This window comes from Fundulus heteroclitus, unplaced genomic scaffold (genome assembly GCF_011125445.2).
Source record: "Fundulus heteroclitus isolate FHET01 unplaced genomic scaffold, MU-UCD_Fhet_4.1 scaffold_47, whole genome shotgun sequence".
NCBI lineage: Eukaryota > Metazoa > Chordata > Actinopteri > Cyprinodontiformes > Fundulidae > Fundulus > Fundulus heteroclitus.
The window spans coordinates 318,804-339,213 of NW_023396890.1; the positions used below are offsets into that span (position 1 = coordinate 318,804).

The window sequence follows — 20,410 nt, forward strand, 5'->3', positions numbered from 1 at the left end:
ATTACAGCCCAAAAGTACACCCCCAGTCGGCGGCTCTGACGTAAATCGATTCCTCGCCTCTTTTATCTTTAGCTTCAACTCCAGATTTTAAATTCCTAAGCCATCTGGTCTCTATTTGCATCGCCGCCCTCCCCTTTGCTTTAGCAGATACAGATGTGGGTTGTTTATTGAAAGTCAAGAAACAGGAAATACCCCAAATCTTTGGGGGCCCCGCTGAGTGCGCCGACGGAGGCCAACAGAAACACGAAGAATGTCAGCGAGCGCCGGCCAAAGCCGCGCTCCCTATGGTCACAGAAATCACGCTTTTAGAAAAAAGAAGCGGACCAGATGTAGGGAGCCAGAAAAAGAAAGACAGGAGAAGAAACAGGTCTGCATTTGGCCCCTTTTCCAATCCACTTTTCCTCTCAGGAAACACATCCTGTTGCTGGTCGACTTTGGCCGCCAGCGTGTTTTGTTGCATATGGGAGAGGGAACTTTAGCAAACGCCCCCCCCCCCCCCCTCTCCTCCCGGTCTCCAGACAAAAGAATCCACCGAGCCATGACGTCGATCACAGGATTCTTTTTATTTCCTAAACGCTCGCACACACACAGACGCATGTTGTTGTTTTTTTTTTTTTATTCACTGCAAAAACAGAACTAAAAATAAGTAAAATGTTCTTAAAATTAGTGTATTTGTCCTTGATTTGAGCAGGTAAATAAGACGATTTGCCAATGGAATTAGATTTTTGCACTTAAAATAGGAATAATTCATCTCAATAATCTTATTTCAAGTGCAGGATATCTAATTATCTTATTTTAGGGGTTAAAATACTCATTCCCTTGGCAGATAATCTTATTTACCTGCTCAAATCAACAAACAAATGCACTAATTTTAAGAACATTTTACTAATTTTTAGTTCCGTTTTTGCAGTGTTGATCTGGGAGGAGGGCGCAGCACGTTTTGGAGCTGGCTGCTGGTGCAAACTGCCGTCCCAGACCATGATGAACAGCAACTCCCACATTTCAACTCTCACCTAAAGCGTTTGCACAGAGAGAGAGAGAGAGAGAGAGAGAGAGAGAGAGAGAGGTGGGAAAGAGAGACAGAAAGAAGCAGCAGGAGGTGCACTAGAGGACTTCTTGTTCCAGTCAGGCAGCTGGGACTCTCCAAGTCAAGAGCGCTGCAGTGAACCGATGTAAAGAACCTTTCCAGAGTCGTTCCAGAGAACCTTTTTTTTGTTTTCTATTTGTTATTTAAGAAAATGGTGCTGCAGTGCTACGGAAAAAGGAGGAACTAAGTAAAAAGGCTCAACAAGAAGAAAAGAAAAACACGGGGCGATTTGAGCAGAGAGGTTCAGATCCAGGAGTCACGCTGCAGCCAGTGGAATGGACCCGGGCGCCAGTTGGATCAACCCCCAGGTACCAGCGCTGCTGTCTGAGGAGGAGGGCTGAGGATCTGCCGCCACAACTACCACCTCCTAAATGAGGATGAATGGAGATGTTCTCTAGGGAAAGCAACACTCCTGCTGAATCCTCTGAGTGAGCTGGAAGAAGAGGAGGTGGTGGCGGGGAGCGACCCTGGCCCGGAGGACCGGCGCACCGAGGAGGGACACCACGGACGGGGAGCGGTGGCGGGCGCCGGGCGTCGCATGGCCGTCCAGAGGCTGGTGGCCGCAGCGGTGGTGGTAGCCCTGCTGTCGCTGGTCCTCAACAATGTGGCGGCCTTCACCCCCAGCTGGGTCCTGCAGGCTCTGGACGACGGACGCAAGAGGAGCGTGGGACTGTGGAGGATGTGCCCCGTCAGTGTGGAGAGGGGCCGGGACAACCTCCAGTGTGCGAGCCTGGAATGGGGATCTGACTACGCAGGCTACCAAGAATCCCGCAGCACTGTTAAATGTAAGGTTCCATGTCGTCCACATCCAGGAACACTGAATATCTGCAGTAGTTCTCTCTGTCTGTGTCTCTGCTCTGTCTTCTCTAACATAGAAAGTACTCCTGGGTCAATGTGAGCTTCTGTGCTTTCTCTGTCTCTGCTCTGTCTTCTCTAACATAGAAAGTACTCCTGGGTCAATGTGAGCTTCTGTGCTTTCTGTGTCTCTGCTCTGTCTTCTCTAACATAGAAAGTACTCCTGGGTCAATGTGAGCTTCTGTGCTTTCTGTGTCTCTGCTCTGTCTTCTCTAAGCCCCAGTGGGTGGAGGCAGATGAGCGTTCACACTGAGCCTGGTTCTGGTTCTGCTGGAGGTTCTCCTCCCTGTTAAAGGGGAGTTTTCCTCTCCACTGTCGCTTCATGCATGCTCAGTATGAGGGATTGCTGCAAAGCCATCAGCAATGCAGACGACTGTCCACTGTGGCTCTACGCTCTTTCAGGAGGAGTGAATGCTGCTTGGAGAGACTTGATGCAACCTGCTGGGTTTCCTTAGAGAGGAAACTTTCTCACCAACCTGGAGGATCTGATGGAGTCTGACTTTGGAAAGAGACCTGAGATGACATGTATCATGAATCGGCGCTATATAAATAAAACTGAATTGAGTAGTTCTTAAAGCCAGCGTTCCCAGCACTGAGGTGTTTTTATACTTATTAGTTTATCGCTGGTTATTATTTTGTTTGTGTTTATTCTGAGGAACAAATCTGATCACTGGAGGTTTATCTGCTGCACACTGCAAAAATGGATCTAAAAATAAGTAAAATGTTCTTAAAGTTAGTGTATTTATCCTTGATTTGAGCAGGTAAATAAGATTATCTGCCAATGGAATGAGAATTTTAACCCCTAAAATAAGATAATTAGACATCCTGCACTTGAAATAAGATGATGGAGATGAGTTGTTCCCATTTTAAGTGCAAAAATCTTATTCCATTGGCAAATCATCTTATTTACCTGCTCAAATCAAGGACAAATACATTCATTTTTAAGAATATTTTACTTATTTCTAGTTCAGTTTTTGCAGTGCAGTGATCAATGGCAGCTTCATTCAAGTCATTTCAGCCGCACAAGACAAACAATCCATCCAACTCATCCCGACACAATCCAGCACATTGTCGGAGTTTGATCCAAATGCTTACAGTCCAGTTAATTCCAAATCACAAGTCAAATTCAGTCGAACAATTCATTCCAGCCGTCTAGAGAAGTCTGTCTGATTGCATCGAGTCAAAGTTGGCCAAGAATGTTCTGAAAGCAGGACTATATTTAAAGGTTCTGGTGTTTTCGTTGGCCCAGAGCCTCTGAGAGCGCGGATAAACATTAAGATTTAAATGTTTTCCTGAATTGAGCTCCACTGAGAAACTGCCTTTCAAGAACAACTCTGGGAAATGCTCCACTTCCACTAGCAGGCTCAGCTGTGTTTGACAAAGAGGTCCATCGCCATTCATGAAACAAAGGAGTACCAAAATGTTAGTTATGCATGCTTAAAAAGGCCTATAGCTACAAAAGTTTCATCCCCCAGACCGTAAAACCACTTTTTACGTGTTTAAAACAGAATTTCTGTTGATTCTATCTCACTTATTTAGTTATTTTAAAGCCTATTTTATGATTTTATCCCGTTTGGGTCAACAGAAACATTTTTCCTAACCTCTGCATAGCAGAGCAGAGAGGTTTGATGCAGCTTTTCTTCTGCTCCCCAAAGTGCAGTTTAACATGATGCGGGCGTGCAACCTGATAGCCACGGTGGCCCTGACGGCCGGTCAGCTCATCTTCCTCCTGGGCTTGATGGAGCTGCCCTTCATCACGCAGGAGTCCCAGTGGTGGGAGGAAGCCATCGCGGCGCTCTTCCAGCTAGCCAGTGAGTATCTGCGTTTATGGTTCTACAGTGTGAAATATATGCTGAGACGGGGTCAGAATGAGACATACAGACCTCTTACTGTATGGTTTTACTTTGACTTTTACAATAATAGTAAGAACAATTTTATTTTTAAACCTTTTGTTTTGCTCTTATTGATCCACTGACATAAAAAAAAAACCTACAGAATCAATGCTTGTAAAATTTAGGTGCCTTTTTAAGCACAGAATATTCTACCTTTTTGCTCCATAGCAGCATTAGAAGAAGCTGATATTAGCCGCTAATTAGTCAGGCTTTCTGCTGACTGACGTTTAAAACAGCAGAACCTTCATAGGCGTGACGGTTCTATAGGAGATTTGATTTATTTTCCACACTTTGAATATCCGTACATTTCACAACGGAGATTTTTTTTTTTTTTAACAAACATTAACCTAAGTTCAGACGCCCTCTATCAGCCACCTAACCAGCAGTGTGCAGCAACAGATGGAGAAAGGGCAGCGCGGGGTTAATCCATGCTCTGCACAAACACAGAAAAGTGGCAGAAATTTCTCAGACACCTGCGAAGGATTTCAAAGTTTAGCAACAGTACAAGACAAACTTAAGCAGTTTATAAACCATAAGTTTTAACAGCCCCATATCTAGTCAAGAAGTAGGTTTAGACTGACAGAGCGAGCCGGACTGGCTGAACACCAGAGGTCCAGGTGATTCTCTGCACACTTCTGTGATTAAATGCAAATAGGAAATTCACAAAAATGTAAACAAAAATATTAATTCACTCCAGTTCTCCATCTAATACCTTAAAAGTGAAACTAAAAGGTGATCAAAAAGGGAACCGCACCAGATACATTAAGTGATGTTAAGTGTAAGGCGCTCAGTATTTGGAGTTTGACACGTTAAAAAACACTTTTTCATGCAAAAAATCCTACAAACAACAAAGGCGAAGCTTTAAGTCATACAGTCAGTTAACTGTTATCATGACAAGATTATTAAATCCTACAACAATAGTTTCTTCTCAACATGAAATAAATGATGCGATAACTGCTTGTCCCTGAAAAGCAGAAAAGGAAAAAATGTTCAACAGAACCAAACAAAAAGAGGAGATATGTAACAATTTCTGCCTTTTATCGTCATTATTAAGAATTAACTGTGGTTAACCAAATCTTTTGGAAAGCTGTGTTCAATATCAATCACATTCATAAATGTGTGTGAGCGCATCTGTTGGTAAATAAAGAAATTTTTTATCATCTTTACACTGCAAAAATGGAGCTAAAAATAAGTAAAATGTTCTTAAAATGTGTGTATTTTTCCTTGATTTGAGCAGGTAAACAAGAAGATTTTTGCACTTAAAATAGGAACAATTTATCTCCATCATCTTATTTCAAGTGCATTATATCTAATTATCTTATTTTAGGGATCAAAATACTCATTCCATTGGCAGATAATCTTATTTACCTGCTCAAATCTATGACAAAAACACTAATTTTAAGAACATTTTACTTATTTTTAGTTCCGTTTTTGCAGTGTATTTTCCCAGTGTTTAAATAATTCACTCTTCGGTTCATCTGTTGCTTTAAATCCAAGTGGAATCACATCTTTAAAAATACAACCAGGCCCGATTACTATCTAGGATCTAGCAGAGAGCCGCAGTAGAACCTGACAGACAACACGAAGTAGGCCAAAACGTCCCGTAAAGCAACACATTACGCCTCCGGCTATAAACACACAAACACAGATCAGATCCTCATCGACATTTATCAGACCGGGGAGGATGACAAAACCTTTTCTTAGGCTCATGTTTTCTCCATCATCCACACACGGAGAAAACATGAAACAGCAGAGAACCGTCCAAGACCTCTGTGAGCAACATCACACCTGCTCACTGAGGCTACATTACAATAACAACTTATAATATAACAACTTACATGGCTTACTAAAAGAATCAAATTATAGCAATACGTTCTTTTAAATTACTTAGATACAACTGATATAACCCGATTACATGAGAAAGACAAAAATCTTGGATTTCTTTATGAGCTGTAGCTATAGTGTGTTTTATGTCAGACTAGTGGTCCTGCTCAGGAAGACATGAACGTCTTTCAGAGTTCAAATTTAATTGCAGCTAAATTATTTACATTTTGTGCAATGAGATTTAGCACAAGCATGTTGTCCTGTGCAGCCTCTATGCTGTCAGTCTGCTGCAGGGCAGCTGTGGCTGCTAGCATAGCTCACCACCGTCAGGGTGTGAACGACTGTAGTTTAAAGCACTTTGGGGACGTCGAACTTGATAAAGTAAAAGCCATTTATACATATATATACATATATAACATATCTGCAGCTGATAACACCAGCAGAGCAGCAAACGGCAGGTTTAACGCTCAAAGACCAACCAGAATGGCTGAAAAACAGCACTTATGTCCTCAGATAAGCAGATCCCGAAAAAACAAAAACCCAGCCACACAAACAGCTGACATGCAGCAGGAGCAACAAAGACGACGCACACCTGTCCAACTATGAAGGCGTCGTCTCCACTCGTCAATCAGCGGCGCTCACAGGGACCGTGCACTGCAAAAATGGGAACTAGAATTAAGTGAAATTTTCTTGAAATCAGTGTATTTTTCCTTGATTAGCGCAGGTAAATAAGACTATTTGCCAATGGAATAAGATTTTTGCACGTAAAATAGGAACAATTCATCTCCATCATCTTATTTCAAGTGCAGGATATCTAATTATCTTATTTTAGGGGTAACAATACTCATTCAATTGGCAAATAGTCTTATTTAGCTCCTCAAATCAAAGAAAAATATACTCATTTCAAGACATTTTTACTTACTTTTAGTTCCCTTTTTGCAGTGTGGAACGCCATCTGACCAGAACGGTGCAAAATAACTTGCTTTATTGAAATTATGGTTACAGTTCAGCTTGGATTTTCTTTTCTGTGCTGCATAGATTCGCTGTGCAAACAGCAAACAGAGGAGCAACCAGTTGTTAGGAGGGAGGGATTTTTTACATTTAGGGTCAGGTCAGTTTGGACTTTTTTTAAATCTCTGATATTAAAATTTGTTTCCTGATGTGAAAAAGCGCCACAAAAAGCAAAAGCAGAGGAAATACTTTTTCTAATTAATTAATTAATTACAGTCAGACATGAGTTGATGCATTTGATCCACGGGCTTCGTTAAGAGGCAGCGGCCGTATCCTGCTCCAGTGACCCTGTTAAGAAACGGTGTTGTGTTGTGTTGTGTACAGTGGTCTCTCTGCAGCGTGGCATTAGTGCAGAACGAAGGGGGTCTAAATTTAGTCCTGGTCCAGAATCCACGGGCCAGAGCTGCAGCGAACCAGGGAGCGACTGTCGGGCGCCAGGATATCCCTGCTCAGGACGAGGAAATGTCTGTGACTACCTGTTATGCAAACCCCTGAGCTGAAGAAGGGAAAAGAGGGGAGGGGGACTGAACGGGAAAGACGGTTCTCGACAGGCACCGCGTGTTTTGTGTGCTGGCCTGCAGAAAAGGGGGGATTGTGCACAAACAAGTTTTAGTGTTTGTGTGTTTATAGGGTGCGTTGGTGGAGAAATATCCTGCGGTACACATGACAGCGGGGTGGGAATTGCTTCGGCCCAGATAAGATGGCCTGGCTTTTATCTCAGGGTTTAGAAAGCATCCTCTTCATTGTCATCGCACGGCTGCTTTTATCCAAAGACGATGGAGACCCTCCCAAACCTGCCGCATTCTTCCATATTAGACAGAACCGGCCCGGACCTCAGCGACCAAGAATCTGTCATGCAGAATCGTGTCTGAACGACTAAAAATAACCAATTCTGCCTCCTCACCATACAAGGTCAACAGAGCCGCTGAGGAACAAGGAAATCTTCCATCTGGGTTAAAACATGGAGGTACACAGGATGTGTGTTCTAACTATTTATATAGGGTTTAACATTCGACACTTCAGATGTCTTAGTGTCTTTCCCAAAGTATTCACACCCCGTGAACCTCACTTTGTCTCACTTTATGAGCTCAAACTTCAGCGCACCTTGCTGGGATTAAAGGAGCATCACAGATCAGGGTGTAGCTGAACTGGAGGACCTGCTGTGTGTGTTTTTTAAAGAGTGTGGCACAGCTGTAAATCTACTAAGACGACAGTAGAGAAGCCGGCGTGAAACCCATGATGACCCTGCAGAGACCCACAGCTCAGGTGTAACGGCATTTATGGAAGAGAGGCGAGAAGAAAGCGGCGTTGAAAGGAATCCATGAGACAGTCTGCGTGTGTGGACGCGCTGGTGGTGGCAGCATCATGATGCGGGGATGTTTCACCTCAGCTGGGACGGGGAGGCTGGTTGGTGGAAAGCCTGGGTTGGAGGTTCACCTCCAATGAGACTAAACATCCGGCTGGAGATCAGCTCAGACCGACACAGATCCCCTCCATCCAGTTAAGCTTCTTTAAAGGAACTTTACCAGAATTTATTTGAGTCTGGTTAAGAATAAAGCATTTTTACGCTACGTATTATGAGTCAAAATACGTCATTTGACAGAGACGGAGCCGTTTATGTCAAAGGAGACGAGGAGAAGTCCCTCCCCTGTTGGGGGCGGGGCTTATACTATCCTCCTCCCTTTGGCCTACACGTCCATATTTCTGTCCGTACGTTCTATCCGTTGACTACTTCATACCTCCGTCCGTTGAGGTGCGCAATAACCAATATTTCCTCTAGGTGGCAGTGCTGGGCGCCAATGATTCGTCACTGATCAAACATGGCGACGGTCCAAAATGTGATTTTGTTGTATTTGCTCTGTAAGTAAACTTTTTGTTTGTCCCTGTGTCCCGGACACGACACATCATATGTGTGGGTAGTTGCAGACAAGCTCCGCAAGTCGTTCCTCGAATCCCGCCATTGTTTAAAGCCCAGAATTACAACCTTCTTCGGGATTTTGTTGACATTTTGTACTACAAACTCAATAGCGCCCCCCACCGTTTCCGGTAGTATTGCTCCGTATTGATCCGTTTCGTCCGTAATCGTAAGCTTCCAATTTTCGTGTCGAAATCGACGGTTAGAACGTATAAAACACTCCACATGTATCCGTATCCGTCTTTTACGTGAGGTATGAATGGGCCTTTAGGGACACATCTGAAAGTGGCAGGACTCCATGCGCCCCAAAAGACTGGCATGACTTTTGGTCTCTTTCATTTCCCATTAATAAGTTGTTCTATCACATCAACACCCGCAGGGGGTGTGAATACTTTGGCCTCATATATATATATATATATATATATATATATATATACACACACTGCAAAAATGGAACTAGAAATAAGTAAAATGTTCTTAAAATTTGTTTATTTGTCCTTGATTTGAGCAGGTAAATAAGATGATTTGCCAATGGAATAAGAATTTTGCACTTAGAATAGGAACAACTCATCTCAATCATCTCAATCATCTTATTTCAAGTGCAGTATGTCTAATTATCTTATTTTATGGGGTCAAAATACACATTCCATTGGCAGAAAATCTTAATTACCTGCTCAAATCAGGCAAGGCAAGGCAAATTTATTTATATAGCACAATTCAGTACAGAGACAATGCAAAGTGCTTTACATGATTAAAATATAGGAATAAAAGCAAGTAGGGATAGAATGTAGAAAAAAAAGAACATTTAAAAACAGTAAAACAGTTTAACTTGAACATTCAAAGGCAATTTTAAACAAATGTGTTTTTAATCTCGATTTAAAGGAACTCAGGCTAACTTTAAGAGCATTATAGTTAATTTTAGATCAGTTTTTGCAGTGTATATATATATATATATATATATATATATATATATATATATATATATATATGTAGGGCTTTGGTCTTCTAGGGTGCAGGCAGACTGGGAGGAAGAGCAAATTTCTCCATCAGATCCATGATTTGGCTGTGAACGCTGCCACCATTCACTACTCCAGCCGAGCAGCGAGTCCTTTTAGTCCTGAATGAATGGAGATATTTTTACCCTTTGCTCTTTTTCTCGGGAATGTTTTCATTTTCAGACGTGCCAAAATTCCCTGGAAATGTGCATGAAGTAGGAGAGGGCGGGACTACGCCATTAACCTTCGGCAGAATGATATCTAATCAGTAGTAGTTGGTCGAGATTCAAGGCGCAGCGCTGACCTTTCCACCTCCAGATTACAACACTGGAAATAAACACAGATCCAAGAGCCGCAGGGGCAACGAACGGCAGTCTATAAACTGTTTTTTTTAATAAGAAGGAACTGATTCTTTTAGGAAGTTGGTCTGTTTTTCCGCCTTAGACGTCTGTCTGAGATGGTTCCTAATGATAAGTGTTTTATACGCCCGTTAATAATAAACCGCTCCATGTTTGACTGTAAGGAAACATGGGGGGACAAATAAATTCGCGAGAACCAGCCTCCGCATGGGAGTTGTTTAGATGTCCATGTCAAATGTCCAGAAAACACATCAGCCTCGAGGCTCGGGAGGGTGTGGCGAGGAGGGAAGGAAGGAAGGATGGAAAGAGGAAGAAAGGGAAGGAAGCTTGAGAGATAAGTCCGTGCCAAAAGAGAGGTTCACACAGCCCCAGTGACAGGAGATTATTCATTATCCTGAACCAGGAGCCAGACAGGTTAAACATGAACGCAGCGAGCAAACAGTCGCATTCTTTACATGCAAACAGAGGCGGACACGCCATGATATACACACACAATCATCCACATCCTCGTCTGAAACAATGACGGCCATCTCTCTGCAGAAGTGGGGTAGAGAAATATAAATGAGCCGCTGCTGCCGACCCGCTGCAGGAAACCAACTGATTCATATCCTAAAGCACCGACATCCCTATTTCCAGTCATTATTTTTGGGCGCTTTATTTAGAGCGCCGAGGACGGGCTGCGCTTTCTGAACAGATGAGAACCACACCTGAGTCGAATGAAGCGTTGTAGGAATCTACAGGGAGGAGAAAATGTGTCTGAAATTAAAGCAAAGATCAAACGAGCAGCGGCGCTCTGAAGGCTCGGGCTTTTCCTCGTCGCGTGAGTTAAAACTTCCCTGAAACAAGGAAATCAGGAGACAAAACGTTATCAAAGGCCGTTCTGAAAATACTTCCTCTGCCCTGATATTTTTGTGCTTTTGAGGACTAATCTGGAGATCTCAGAGGTTCTTAGGAAGAGGAAGCAGATTTTCTGATTCAAAGACCCCACACGGAGCTCCAGCTCAGAGTTAAAGATGCGTGCGTCTATTTATGTTTCCCCAGAAAAAAAAAACTGAAACAAATACAGAGCCGGTCCCAGAAAAAGGAAGCATTCAGGTTGCTCTGCCTGGATTAAAGTTTTCTAATGGTCCCTCTAAATAAAACACAGCAACAATAACAGATTATTATGAAACTATAGACAGTAAATAAGATGAACTCAGGACTAGGCCAGACTGCAAAACGATCTTTTTCACTATAAAATCAACTAATCATTTTATGATTAAAAAAAGAATAAAAACATATTTTATTTTATTTAGGCGAGAAACTTGCTTTGGTTTGACTTAAATGTTGGGAACCTAGGACCAATTAAAGGTTGCGCTATTAAAATACACTCATGGTGAAAAGAAAGTGTAATGTTTTTTAAACCTGTATTTACAAAAGTTTTCTTATTGAGGAACCAGTTTTGATAAAAAAAAAAACGCTAAAAATTTACAAACACAGTAACGATACAAGAAACTAAAACATTTGACACAATTAAATAAGCCAGTAAAATATGACTTAAAAATACATTTGATATATTTACTACATAATCCATGGTTTGTGCAATGTAACTATAGTTGATCTTTGTTAAACAACTAAAGGAAGAATTTCAGTGTGGGTTTTTTTTTATGTTTTGGGGTTGCATGTAAATTATTTTAGAACCCAGTAAAACTAGATAATTGCGAGAGGATAAATGTAATTCTTAGCATGAAAGTTCATCTGTCTGTTTGCTTTAAAGCAATTATGAATAAAAGCTACAGGTTTGTGTTTCCTTTAGTCTCTAATTTGAAGACAAGCGATCAGTTTAGATTAAATAGGTGTAGTTATTAGATCTTAAAGAGTATTATATTAGTCCAGTATTTTAACCTCAGTAATTATTTTGATTTATTTGAAGATTGTTAAACTTTTTAAAAAGCTTAACACTTTCCTAAAAGACTTGTTAATGAACACAGCCCTTCATAATTATTGGCAACCTGGTAAAAAAAAAAGGCCTAAAATATATTTTTATAACGATATCATGATACCCCATAAATAATATGAATTTTTTTGTCTGTTGTTAATAGAGAAGAAGTTTTTGTGTCATCTCTGCTTTACTTTAGTACGATCATCACAATGCCTAGCATTGCTTAATTAATAATTCAAAATCACTTTCAGGAGTTTTATTGAATAATTTGCCTAAAAACTTTATATTTGTCAAAATTTTGTTTTACGCCACCAAATGCCATAAATCATGTGATAACTTATTAATAATCAAACCATGTCTTTAACATTTCAACGTTCCTTTCTAAAAGTTTTCAGTAATTCTCTCCTGACCTGAACAAAATAAATTGGCATCATCAACAAAAGTAACATTTTGATATACTAAGAACAAAATACCTCTTTTAAACATAAAGTATAAACAACTCAGGTCCTAATATTGAACCTGTGGGACACCACAGGTTAATTTTCTAGGGTTAGAATCAATATAACAACTTTTTGTTGTATTGAAGGACACCTTTAATCCAATTTTTAGCAACAGAAAAGAACAATAAACTGAGATATATGATTTAAATAAACCCATATATGCACCAGTGGAGGGTTATTTATCAATGTCGACATGCTCCATCACTTAGACCCATATTTATGGCCCGTATTAACTTATATTTCTGAATAACACAATCACGTCTACAAATAAATATCTGAGGTATTGTGGCAGCTAATATACGGATCTGAGGTGATCTGTTGTCGTCATTTTATTGGAACCATTTTAGCTAATTTTGTTCAAACAGGGGAAAAATATTTAAACACTGCAAAAAGGGAACTAAAATTAAGTTAATTTTTCTTGATATTAGTGCATTTCTTGATTTGAGCATGTAAATATGAATATTTGCCAATGGAATAAGATTTTTGCAGTTGAAGTAGGAAAAATTCTTCTCCATCATCATTTTTCAAGTGCAGAATATCTAATTATCTTATTTTAGGGGTAGAACTACTTGACAAATAGTCTTATTTACCTGCTCAAATCAATGAAAAATATACAAATTTCTAGAAAATTTTATTTACTTTTAGTTCCCTTTTTGCAGTGAAAGCATTCAGGACTCAAATGCAATTGAATTTGTACAATTTTTCCCCGCTGTTGCAGGTTTGGCGCTGGTGATTGGCCTGGTGACCTTCTACAGGATCGGGCCCTACACACACCTGTCCTACTCCTGCTACGTCAACATCGCAGCCTGCCTGCTGGCCACCATGGCGGCCGCCATGCTCATCTGGAACATTTTGCACCGACGAGACGACTGCCTCGCTCCGGGGGTCATAATCTTCAGTCCCTCGCTGGCGTCGCCTTTTCACCCACGTCTAGAAAACGACTACGTGGAGTCGCCTTGTTGAGCGGACTGGGTGCTAAACTTTGGCTGCGTGTCTGGAAAGAGACGCTAAAGACAAGACGCATTGCTGTGGCTCCACAGAAGCTGGACACACCTGTTCTTACAGCTTTACAGCGTTTCTCCCCGTCCCTTTAAATATAACTGAATTATTTTGCTGCTTAAAGCACAAGCACGTATTTATCCTAAAATACCACGAGGCAGCCCAATAGTTCAAAACATCCATTTCCAGTGTGTGAAGTTTTGTATAATCACCCTAAGGTGAGCTTTCTGGTTGCTGACATGGATTTTGGGCGCGGACTGTTTTCTATAAGTCGTCTTTATAAAAAGATCAAGCTGGAACTTGAACCTTTTTTTCTTATTTTAAAATCGCACTTATTAAATGGTCCCTTATACGATTATAAATTGGGAATGATTATAACAGATTACCTCATATTTGTCTCCATCATTGACAGTGTGTTAAAATCTAAGTAGATATTAGTGTTAAAAGCATATGTTGCTGGTAAGTTGCTAAACTAACAAGTTTGTGATTGTGCTCGACTAAAATCGGCGACATTTTGTTTCAAAGCAGAAACTTAGAGTTAATATTTTGATCTCTTTACACACAAAACCAGAATAGAGAAGCAAAAGCATGAAGCGGGATTTATTTTTTCTCTTCAAAAAGGAAACTAAAAAAAGTAAAATGTTCTTGAAATGAATATAATTGTCCTTGATCTGAGCAAGCACAAGTCTACAATATCTAATTATCTTATTTTAGGGGTCTAAATAATTGTGCTACTGGCAGATCATCTTATTTTCCTGCTCAAATTAAGGGTAAATAAACTCATTTGACGAAGATTTTACTTACTTTTAGTTCCCTTTTTGCAGTGCAGCCAATAACACTAGAACAGGAAATTTAAACACTTTTATGTAAATTACTTTGGATTTTTCAGCAGTTTCTGTCAAACTGAGAGTTGCCTCATCAAAGATACAAAGAATTGAAGGTGAATATTACATTTATATGGCATCATGCTTTCCTTATGAACTCCTGCTTGCTTGTGGTACATACTTTACGCCTTAAATTAAGAGATAGAATAGTGCTTTCATACCGTGACCAAATGGTCCAGGGTAGCAAACAAAGGGGCACATAGACTAAATATTACTGTAAATTCAATAAATATATTTCTGAATATATGAACCCAGTGGCTGCTGTTGTTACTACTGTCTGACGTGCATCATAAGTGGAAAATAAGGGAAGGTAAAGCATTTAAAACCCCAGACAGGGGCTCTACACGTATTACTCCCTCAGGCGGGTGTTCACACATTAATGGATAAATTAATTAAATGTAAAAACTGATCATTTGTCATTTTCATTGAGAAGTTTATTACCCGTGAATGATTTTGCTCTTTCAGAATCCAAGATGAGAGGAAAATCTTTAAGATTTTAGGACCAATTTTAATGTAACAGGATACATGGTCTGGCCAACAGGCATAAAAAAAGGGTTTAGTTCATTTCTTCACATAATGATTTTAGTCTTTGTGTTAAATGCAACAAAATTTGAACAAATACAACCATGTTATAGATAGATAGATAGATAGATAGATAGATAGATAGATAGATAGATAGATAGATAGATAGATAGATAGATAGATAGATAGATAGATAGATAGATAGATAGATAGATAGATAGATAGATAGATAGATAGATAGATAGATAGATAGATAGATAGATAGATAGATAGATAGATAGATAGATAGATAGATAGTTTCTCCTTGCCCCGCGGCCAATCACTGAAAACACGGGTGTTCACTCAACGCTCTTCCCGGGTCAGCTCGCTTTGACCCTGCTGTTCGTTTGGGCCGGAGGAACCGGACAGGCCCTGAAAAAACGGCTCCTGAAACGATGGAACCGGGACGATTTACAGAACGATGTCAGAAAAACTGTGAAATTGGACTTTAACAACCACACTGCAAAAATAGAACTAAAAATAAGTAAAATTTTCTTGAAATTAATGTATTTGCCCTTGATTTGAGCAGGTAAATTAGATTATTTGCCAATGGAATGAGATTTTTGCACTTAAAATGGGAAAAATTCATCTCCATCATCTTATTTCAAGTGCAGTATATCTAATTATCTTATTTTAGGGCTAGAAATACTCATTCCATTGGCAAATAATTTCATTTACCTGCTCAAATCTAGGGCAATTACATTCAATTCAAGAAAATTCTACTTATTTTTAGTTCTCTTTTTGCAGTGCATTAGAAATTTACTATTTAGCCCCTTGTAGATTTTCTCAGGTTTTTTTTTGTCACTTTTAAATGACTCAGCTCATTGTTAGATGATGTGAAACACGTAAATGTGACAGAAAAACAACAAATAGGCTGGAATGCACTGATTAAAGCGATATCAGTGATGAAGACAGACGGTAAACCTTTGCTTGGGAACCTTTGTTAGCTCGTGGAGCCAGGCCCCAGTAGACGCAGGTTGTTTCTGCAGGAAACGCAGCCCTGAGGGGGTAGATTTGCGGGAATCGGACACAATACCGGTGTTTAATAAGTACATCTTAAAAACAGGCCCTCTTATAAATAGCCGCTGGTGCTCAGCTTAGTAAAGCTGTCATCAGGCCTATTAAAATCGCTGCAATATCCGCCCGGCTTGAATAGGTGTTTGCTTTTATGCCATTTCCCTTTGCGCAAGCTTTGTACGTGAGAAACTAGGAGCAGCACTAAATTCTGAATGAGTGCACGGAATCACGTATTCTCTGCAGGACCATATCTGGCGATGTGATGAAACACTGCTCCACCACACTGCAAAAACGGATCTAAAAATAAGTAAAATGTTCTTAAACTTAGTGTATTTGTCCTTGATTTAAGCAGGTAAAAAAGACTATTTGCCAATGGAATGAGTATTTTTACCCCTAAAATAAGATAATTAGACATCCTGCACTTGAAATAAGGTGATGGAGATGAGTTGTTCCTATTTTAAGTGCAAAAATCTTATTCCATTGGCAAATAGTCTTATTTACCTGCTTAAATCAAGGACAAATACACTCATTTTTAGAACATATTACTTATTTTAAGTTCCGTTTTTGCAGTGCAGGGGCGAGGGAAGACGTCCCTATGTTTGTGTGAATGGAGGCGGGCGCAGCTTGGGACGGGGTCTGACCGCACGGGTCGGAGCGTGTTTGGAAATGTGCGTCCCACCAGGGACACGCCCTCTTTCTAGCTATACACACCGAGGAGTTCCTTCCCCTCAGACATACAGAAAACCCAGCGTCTTAAAGCAACCACATGCACTAGACAGATTTATTCTTGCCACAACTCTACGCATATGTTTCACTACGACTAGGTTTCTGCTATAAGATTAGATTAGATTAGATTCAACTTTATTGTCATTACACAGGTATAGGTACAAGGCAACGAAATGCAGTTTAGGTCTAACCAGAAGTGCAATAGCAGCAAGTGCAGGATAAATAATGCTTCAATAAGGACAGGACATGGGTTTTTACTGGATAAATATAGAGATGGATACTATTATAAACAGAATTTTACTGATAGATTTGTCCTATGAGTATAATATACAGGACTGTCTCAGAAAATTAGAATATTGTGATAAAGTTCTTTATTTTCTGTAATGCAATTAAAAAACATGAAATGTCATACATTCTGGATTCATTACAAATCAACTGAAATATCGCAAGCCTTTTATTGTTTTAATATCGCTGATTATGGCATACAGCTGAAGAAAACTCAAAAATCCTATCTCAAAATATTAGAATATTTCCTCAGACCAAGTAAAAAAAAAATTATAACAGCAAAACAAAATCAAACATTTGAAAATGTCCATTAATGCACTCAGTACTTGGTTGGGAATCGTTTTGCCCAGATTAGTGCATGAATGCGGCGTGGCATGGAGGCAATCAGCCTGTGGCATTGCTGAGGTGTTATGGATGCCCAGGATGCTTCAATAGCGGCCTTTAGCTCATTTGCATTGTTGGCTCTGGTGTCTTTCAGCTTCTTCTTCACAATAGCCCACAAATTCTCTGTGGGGTTCAGGTCAGGGGAATTGGCAGGCCAATCAAGGACAGTAATGCCATGGTCAGTACACCAGTTACTGTGAGAATCTGATGTCGTCTCTTAACCACTACCATACTTGTGATTTAGTTTACTGAACCAAGCTGAGTGTTTTTCAAGGCTCAGGAAACCCTGCAGTGTTTCCAGTTAATTAGACGATTCAAGTGATTAGTTGAATAGCCTACTAGTATACTTTTTCACCATATTCTAATATTTTGAGATAGGATATTTGGGTTTCTTAAGCTGTAAGCCATAATCAGCGATATTAAAACAATAAAAGGCTTGTGATATTTCAGTTGATTTGTAATGAATCCAGAATGTATGACATTTCATGTTTTTTTAATTGCATTACAGAAAATAAAGAACATTTATCACAATATTCTAATTTTCTGAGACTGTCCTGTATAGATAGCTAGTATTGTGAACTAAATTTACAGCTGGACATGTACCGAATATAATATACAGGTGGATATTACTATGAGTAGAGTTTTACAGATATGTACAATAGCATAATATACAGATGATTATTATAACAGAGTTTGCATGTACTATGAATATATGTACAGATGGCTATTACTATAGGCAGAATTGTGAGCATGATATGGTAGCTATTACTATAAAATAGTATAAAGTGAAACTTTGAATTAGAGTCTGAGTAAAATGTATTTAAATATGATTGAAAAGCCGTTGTGGATGTTTGAGGTGACTTATGGTTAAAAGGTCCTGAATGAAACAGAGAAATCAAGCGTGGCGGCGATAAATCCTTTTCCCATTTGCTGTGAACAACTCAAGGCCGTGGCAACAATGCCGACCCCGTGAGGCCCGCGGTTCTGCTGCACGGCCGAGAACAGACTTATGAGGGGCCGATGAAAGCCATCAAACAGCTGAACGTTACGCTACCCCCCCACGGCGCCTCTATCTACGACACGGCGGCGCCTCGGACTGAGCGCGCTCACAGACGCCCTACCTTTTGATGAGCTTGATGGACTTGAAGGCTTCGTCCATGTCGCCGACGGTCAGGTAGAAGCTGAAGTTCAGCATGGCGTCCCGGGTGACTTTCTCACACTTCTCCAGACCCACAAAGTCCCTCAGGGGTCGTCTGGACACCATCTGGGGGGCCGCAGCGGGAGCCCCACTCGCCGGCTCGCCCTGATCTGCAGGCGGCGAAGCCTCTGCGGTGCCGGGACGGCCCTCGCCCGGCTGAGGATCAGAGGTAAGAAGGTGGGAACACGGCACGGCAGAGGGGTTCAGAACCGGAGGCTCTGCTTAAAGTTGCATCATTATTTTATATGAAAAATGAAAACATGGATACCAGGAAGATAGGGCTGAACGATTTTGGAAAATAATCTAATTGCGATTTAATGCAATTTTTTTCCAGTTTAATTTATCATGTCTTTTTAAACATATACAAACAACAAATCGATTTGTTTCCTCGCTGTGCAGATTAGGTGCTAAAGACCCACAGCATCTAAACTTAGAGCAGAAATGATCGTGTTCTGCCTACAATATATTTCAACCAAAATTGCAATTTTGACTTTTCTCTGCGTTAACCACAAGCAACAAAAATGGCCTCTAAATAAAGATGTTTGTAAACAAGGACTATTTTAAACAAGAACTTTTAATGTTTCTATTAATCAGAATATATTTAAAGAGAACAGCTTTAGTTGATTTGGACATCAATCCTTGTTGAACATAAAGTGAAACCAACAAGCAAGTCTATGTATTAAACTGATTGACCTGTACTTAATGCTATGTATGATTATATAAACTCTAAAACAAGTATTAAAATTAGATTATCTCACTGCTGCAACTGTCTTCCCTTCCATGTGGAGGCAAACCCACTTTAAACATTTTACCAACACTTAATGGACGTGTCTAATTCCCTGATTGTTACATAGCCAAAAATTGCAGACTCTGCGATTTGGAAATTGCGTTTTTTTAAATCGCGATTATGTTGAAAATCCGATTAATTGTTCAGCCCTACAGGAAGAGTAATAATACTGAGGGGGGGGGGGGAGAACTAAACAACAGGGAATCACATGACGCCAACAGTCGAGTACATCAGGAGCTGGACACTGAGAACGAAGCGGTCAGAAGTTTACATACACTCAATTAACATTTATGGTTGTTTTTCTCAGGGTAGGATGACGGATTTCTAAAGACGAGGGCTCGACATTTTTAGGCTGAATGCCGACATACGATATTTATCTCCATGTGTTTTACCTTTTGATAATTACAAAAAGGCGTCTCTGAGTCAAAGCTTTAACCCAGGCGCATTTTTTAACAAACAGCTGGAGATAAATATGAGAAACGGCTGAAAAATAACTTAACGAAATACATTAGAGTGGATAGATCAGATTCATAATATTTTCAAAATGGAAGGGATTACCTTTATATGGATATATTTGAGGCTTATTGGTCAAAGTGGTTGATTTATGTGATTATAAAAAGGCCTGATTTTTTTATAACATATTTGTATAACTGCCCATACTGTCGTACTGTCGTATAATCTTAATGTGTGTTTTTGTAGTTAACAAAACATTTTATTAAAAAAAATTAGAATCATAATGCAACATGGACTGTCTTGATATAAAAGATACAGCTTTACCTCATATCTCTCTAAACAAAGCCTGGATATTTTTTAAATACCCAAACGGGGCAGGATGGCGGGTCTCTAAGAACAAGAATGGATCTGAATTGATTGTGGATTTTCTCTGATCCATACAGTAATGCACATAGGTTCAAATATATACATACACTGAGCTGAATCTTTAATCAGTTCTGATTCAGACATTCTGATGGGAAAACTGGGATCAAGTTTTGACTTGTAGCCAAAAGTAGGCACCAGAATATTAAAGGATAGTTACAAATATTATGAGGATAATTCTGACCTTGAGGGAATTGGAAACAAAACGCACAATAAATTCAACCATTAAAGTTGTTTGCTATATAATCAAAAAGAACGGCCTACAGAAATAAGCCACAGCCCACTTTCAGGATGCATTTGTGCTCATCTATGGAGCGGTCGTGATTAAATGCAG

The 20,410-nt window shown here is 40.0% G+C and overlaps 2 protein-coding genes across 2 annotated transcripts in view; one reads left to right on the forward strand and one right to left on the reverse strand.

The window, feature by feature from the left end:
- The window catches only part of ift140 (intraflagellar transport 140 homolog (Chlamydomonas)), a 44,311-nt gene that overhangs the window by 12,935 nt on the left and 10,966 nt on the right, over positions 1-20,410 (reverse strand). Inside the window, exon 19 of the mRNA XM_036132041.1 lies at positions 18,337-18,569. Coding sequence (XP_035987934.1) covers positions 18,337-18,569 — 233 coding nt within the window. The remainder of the gene's footprint in view (positions 1-18,336; positions 18,570-20,410) is intronic.
- tmem204 (transmembrane protein 204) lies at positions 922-13,738 on the forward strand. The gene is made up of 3 exons (XM_012863098.3): positions 922-1,872; positions 3,598-3,753; positions 13,078-13,738. Exons 1-3 carry the CDS (start codon positions 1,626-1,628, stop codon positions 13,320-13,322), a joined length of 648 nt encoding a protein of 215 aa, XP_012718552.2. The 5' UTR covers positions 922-1,625; the 3' UTR covers positions 13,323-13,738.